This window comes from Lipotes vexillifer, unplaced genomic scaffold (genome assembly GCF_000442215.2).
Source record: "Lipotes vexillifer unplaced genomic scaffold, Lipotes_vexillifer_v1.1 scaffold418, whole genome shotgun sequence".
Lineage (NCBI taxonomy): Eukaryota > Metazoa > Chordata > Mammalia > Artiodactyla > Lipotidae > Lipotes > Lipotes vexillifer.
Window position 1 is genome coordinate 6,373,045 of NW_006798629.1, and position 6,109 is coordinate 6,379,153.

Sequence of the window (6,109 nt, forward strand, 5' to 3'; positions counted from 1 at the left end):
TTTAAGTGATTGCATTGTGATGAGGACACTGTCCTGTTCACTTTAGGCGTGGCATACATGGAATGTTCCCCCTCCATTTGGCAGCCTTAAGTGGTTTTTCAGATTGCTGTAGGAAACTTCTTTCTTCTGGTAAGTGGAACCTTCACAGACAGATTATCCCCTTTTACCTCCCCAAACCACCCCCTGCCATCTCCCATTTTAATACAGTCTCTTTATCCTGTTTTTCCAGTATCACATATAGATATGTCCATGTGTGGATCATTTATTAACCCCTCTTAGAAGATGTTGGACCCTTTAATTTTAAGATTTGATTTTCTCTTCAGCTCTGGGAAAGGTTTTATTTTTCCAGTGATTTCCTCCTCTCTCTCTTAGTTGGGGATAGGGTGTGGAATATTTCTAGAGCAGTCCCTCTGTGTCTAGAAGTAAAATATCTTCATTTGCATGCTTCCTTTTTAAGAGCCAGTGGCCAGTTTACAATATCTTGTAGGTTTGTGAAATTATTTATGCCATATCTAATTACTGTCTTAAAATACCACATAATCAGTTTGAAGCAAAACAGGATCAATAGCTTTCTATAAATATTACTACAAAATTATGATCCTTATTAAATGCATAGAATTACTAAATATATAAGATTTAATTTTAATGATATTCTATTTCTTAGCGTGTTAGGAAAGTTGAACAGATTTTGTATATTAATACTCTTGATTGTTAAAAGAATTATGGGAAAGTTTCAGTGAAAATTAACATATTGTGAGACAGACACTGAGTTTTTCTTAATGATATCTTTTAAGTGAGGTAATTGTGTTTTGAATGTTTTAAGTGTATGTGTGTCCACAAGTAATCACATACCCATTTATCTATGAAGGAGAATTCTAAAAACCTCTTCTCAGTGTTAGTATTAATGTGCAAGTATCAAAGCACCTGTGGGTTTAAAAAAAAGTTTTATTAAGAAATAATTCATGTATCATACAATTCACCTGTTTAAAATTTACAATTCAGTGGTTTTTTTTAAGTATATTCACAGAGGTATGTAACCATGACTACAGTGGGTTTCAGAACATTTTCATTCCCCCCCCCAAAAAAAAACCCCCTCATTTTCAGTCAGTTCCCCATTTCCTCCCTCCCCCCAGCCCTAAGCAGTCATTAATCTACTTTCCACCTCTATAAATTAACCTATTCTGGACAGTTCATAGAAATGGAATCACCCAAGATGTGGTTTTGTGACGGATTTTTTTTCGCTTAGAAATGTTCTGAAAGGTCATCCAGTGTTATAAACATGTATCAGTACTTTATTTCTTTTTATTGCTGAATAATATTCCATTGTATCCTATGACTTTTAAACAAGTACTTTAGCATTTGTTCTAAAACCCCCAATCATTTAGTGGTAATTTTTTTTTAAATATTGTACATTATTAATCTATTTTCAATTAATTTTTACCTACTTGTAATTCATAGTTTTGTTTAAGATTGGGGGTGTGTGATTTTTTTTTTACAGTTTTTTAATGTAATACTCTAATATAAAGTAACATACCTATACTATTAAATAAGATGTATTCATTCTTGTAGGATTTGACATAGATACCCCAGATGATTTTGGCAGGACCTGTCTACATGCAGCTGCAGCTGGAGGGTATGCTAACAAAATTTTTACTTTTTTTAAGAAGAAGATAGTTGATCGTGGCAGTTTTTTTTTGTTTCATAAAATATAAATCACAATGTTTTATTCACTCTGCCCTCATTTGAAAACATGCCTTTATACTTATTTAAACCTACCGATTTCATTATAATTACAATTTCATTACAATTACATCTTCTCAATGTATTTTTCCTGGGTAGGAATTTGGAGTGCCTAAACCTTCTGCTGAACACTGGTGCAGACTTCAACAAAAAGGATAAATTTGGAAGGTAGGGTGTGATACAGTTCCTCTATAGAGCCTACTTAATGTTATTTACTTAATGACTTTCTTGACCTCCTAATGTGGCTTCTGAGAGTTAACTGAATAAATCTACGACTTTTGCATTGTGATCATGATTCATTGAGAGGCCCCAATAAGTAGATAACTTCTGAATATTCATTCTTACCCACAGCCTTCTTCCAGCTGGGCCCCTGCCATAGCCCCAGGCTACCAGCCACAGCTTTACTTCATAAGCACTTCTATACCTCTTGTGATGTCATTCCCCTTCCTCCTCCCATAATCATAGCCATGAAAATATAAAACCGCATGATAGCTATGCTCCCTCAAAAAACCTACAAGAGCTGGAGCTCAGTGGTAGTTCTCCATTCCTTCAAGTCATTCTTTTGTTAGAGACTCTGCTGCCTATATTTGGTTCCAGAGCACTAGAAAGAGGGAGGAAACAGGTTACAAATTGATGTGTAATTTTTCTTTCTCCTTTTCTCTGACTCTCCGCACACACCCTGAGCGTGACCCACAGGAAAGCACCTGTGAATGCAGAGTCCCTTTGTACTCACCCAGACAATCTGCAGTCTCACTGTTCAGCCCCAGGCCTCATTGTTACTTGCATCTGTGATTGCAGTACTTAAAGCCACCATGATCTACTAAGTTACTTAGAGTAGGAATTGACCCAGAGTCTGTTAGAACCACATAGGAAAGGACAGAAGGCAATTTGAAAAATAGAGGTGAGCATGCTGTAGTGTGTACAGAAATCTAAATATAATGTACACAAGAGACTTATAATGTTATAATCTAGTGTTACCTCAATTTAAAAAAAATAGAGGTGGCAATATGAACAAAATTGTGTATCAGGAGTTTGAGAATTTTATCAGAGTATAAGACAAGAGAGGGTGTGTGTGAATCTGTGTCAGTGCATGGGATTGGGCCAGTGCACAGTAGAATTACATGTGGTAGGGAATCAGAAGTGCATATGAGAAAAGAAAAGGAAAAATGACTATCTGACCCCACAGTTATTTTGAGGAACAGACTGTTCTTATAAGCCTGCTAATTGAAGGAACTAATGACCCACAAAATCAAAAATCACTTTGTTTGACTTTGGAGTGCAATTTATAGCTAATTTATTTTTATAAGTGTACTTTAATCCAGCATATATTAGTTAATTTGTAGCACTTGACGCATTCTGTACTACAATTAGGGCACATTCTGAGTTTAGAAGCTTGAAAGTAATTCAGGGTTAATTGCATTTTCAAAAATACTATTACTATATTATACTATTATCCAATAAAGTAAAATAATGCTTTACTGTCATTTCACCAGGTAAATATTTTAGAAAAAATTATACCATGAAGACTCTGGACTAAATTTACCTTCACTTTTCTGTTTTCTTCTTCTTCTGTTTTGTTTTTTTTTTAATGAAAGGTCATGGATCATCATAGCTTTTTAATCTAAAGACAGAAACTCCTAAATTTAGTATTATTCTTTTTCATTTCAGTAACTGAGAAGAAGTAAGATACAAATATTCCATCTCTAGAAATTAGCAGTACTCTAAACTCTTCAAAATGATGAACAGCCTTCAAAACTATGCATTTTTTGCTTGAGGAATCTGATATTACTGTGCAGCTCTACCATATAGTTGATATAATAGCATTCTTTTTAATGCTTCTGTATTTTTCTTACTCTTTATTCCTCTACTGAAACAGGAACAGAAGCTGCTACCTATGAAACATCTCTATTAGTATAGGGGAAGCTTTGTTAAAAGAAAGTTTTCTCAGATTGCTGATGGCATTAGGGAGGGAAAAAAAATAAGTTTTCAAGTTTTGGAGCAGAATATGAAGGATATCTGTAATTCACTCAGAAGACTGGAACTGTTACTGTCTGGGGACCATGAAATGATTTAATTGTGTTCCTATCTTATTTTGTATTCTTAGAGGCTCTTTGCCATCTTAGTTTCTCCTCCAAGCTTTCTGTCTGGCCCTCCGAAAGACTTAGGTATATGGCAGAAATCAATCTCAGGCTTTCTATAAATATTTATAACTGGGTGGATCAACTGTGCTCTTGTTTACTGGTTTGTGTCCCTGACTTTTTTTTTTTTTTTTTTTAATTAACTCGGGCAAAAAGATCTCCATTGCACTATGCTGCTGCCAACTGCAACTACCAGTGCCTGTTTGCTCTTGTGGGCTCAGGAGCAAGTGTGAATGACCTTGATGAAAGAGGATGCACACCCTTGCACTATGCAGCTACGTCAGACACAGATGGCAAGTAAGTATCATGTGGTGAGAATGAAGGATTGTTTCTATCTGGCAGTTTTTATAGCAAATTTGTATTTCCTTTTTTGTGCTTTTTATTATTGATTATCTTTCCCTGATGCTCTAGTAGGGAAAATAAGTTGTTTTCATAATTATTCCTAGTCATAGTTATTACCCACCTACTTCTACTCAGCAGCCTGCGTTATGAACTAATCGGGTAGAAGAAAGATCAAGGTCCCTTTTCGTCCTCCCTTCCAAAAACACATCTTAATATCTATTACCTCCATGTTTTTTCCACCTGGCTTCTTAGAGGCAGCAGTCTTGAGTATATCATAGGGAAAGGGAAAGGCAAGAGGTACACAGACAATGCCATCAGAAGATTGAGCAGAGATTGGAATGCCAGTATTCTTCAGAGGTAGAAAGTTCATTTTTCTAAGGGCTCCCTGTAAATTGGTATTCAAATAGGGAATAATTGAACTGGCAGAATCTGGCACATCGTTGGTACTAAATAGTGCTTAAATAAGTAAATTATATAGATAATGGAGTAGTGAGTAAATGTTGTCCAAGAATGACTTAATAAAATCAAAAGAATGAGAGATTTATAAATTCTTTCATAATTAATATTCACCGAAAGTTGATCAGACCCATTTATAGTACCTTAATGTATATTGCCTTCTTGGAAGAAAATGAACTCATTAGAGACAGAGAAGAAGTCTTCAGTGTCTGTGGTATTCCCCATGAGTCTGGGTCAGTGAAGGGTAGGAAAAACAAATAATGGTTTCTGGGGAAAGATTTTATAAAATATACTTCAAGGAAGTTGCATTTAACACAGAACTATTTCCTTGGTTTTTAATGTTTACTTTTTTACCTTCAAAATAAAAAGTATAATTTGATGGTATTACTCACAAATATTAATTTATTATAAATTCTGTAACTAATTTCAAATCCATTTCTATAAGTAACACTTTGTTATGTTGGATTTGTGTCTAAAATCCTAATCTTGAAAGCATTAGTAAAATATACTATCAGCCCTTTGTATCTACTGGTTTTGCATCTACAGATTCAGAGGGTCGACTGTATTCATTGTAGGGTTGTATTCATTTATTATAAGGGACTTGGGGGTCCAAGTCTACAGTCTTTGGTATCCTCGAGTACTCTTGGAATCAGTCCCCCTTAGGTACCGAAGGATGACCATATTTTCTGTTTGGAGGAATATATCACTTTATACAATTTCATATATACCAGAATAGTTAGATATAGATAGGTTTTGGGAGAAGCTAAATTATTTGAAGTATGTTTTTGGATAGTAGAGCTTTAAAGAAAATCTCTGATCGAGACTTTGTAAATCAGAAAATATTTTGGTAAACTTGGGTAAGTAGATTATCCTCTGATTTATAAATTTTGTAATTTCAGGATTTGATTTATAGATTTTCCTAAAATAGATTATACCCCAAATGACTGTCACCATCAGAAGTCCTTTACCACTGTTCCCATAAACTGTTTATTGGGTACTGCCCAGTATGATCTAAGTAAACGCCACTGAGTTCATGTACACACAGAGATTACCCCCATGGTCCTCCTGCCCTTATACAATTACGTTAAACCTGAATTCTTATGCAGGAACAGAAGAATAAGTGTTCAACCTATACTGTTTGAGATTTGTGGTTTTATTTTAAGTCTGTCTACTTTTTCTTTAGAAGTATACTTAGTACTAAAGTGAATTAAATTGTTAGTTTTCTCACCTAATATAAACTGTTTTGAGCAATAGTCTAGAGCAGGGGTCCCTAAACCCTGGGCTGTGAACTGGTACTGGTCCGCGGCCTGTTAGGATCCAGGCCGCAGAGCAGGAGGTGGGTGAGTGGCGAGCGAGTGAAGCTCATCTGCCGCTCCCCATCGCTCGCATTACCGCCTGGACCATCCCCGCCACCCACTCGCCCCCCCCCCCCC

General features: G+C 35.6%; 1 protein-coding gene across 3 annotated transcripts in view; it reads left to right on the forward strand.

Moving 5' to 3' along the window:
- Positions 1-6,109, forward strand: part of ANKRD28 (ankyrin repeat domain 28) — a 124,743-nt gene that overhangs the window by 89,538 nt on the left and 29,096 nt on the right. For all 3 annotated transcript variants that reach the window (XM_007470628.1, XM_007470626.1, XM_007470627.1), the window contains exons 11-14: positions 47-129; positions 1,570-1,633; positions 1,840-1,908; positions 4,035-4,175. In XM_007470628.1, coding sequence (XP_007470690.1) covers positions 47-129; positions 1,570-1,633; positions 1,840-1,908; positions 4,035-4,175 — 357 coding nt within the window. The remainder of the gene's footprint in view (positions 1-46; positions 130-1,569; positions 1,634-1,839; positions 1,909-4,034; positions 4,176-6,109) is intronic.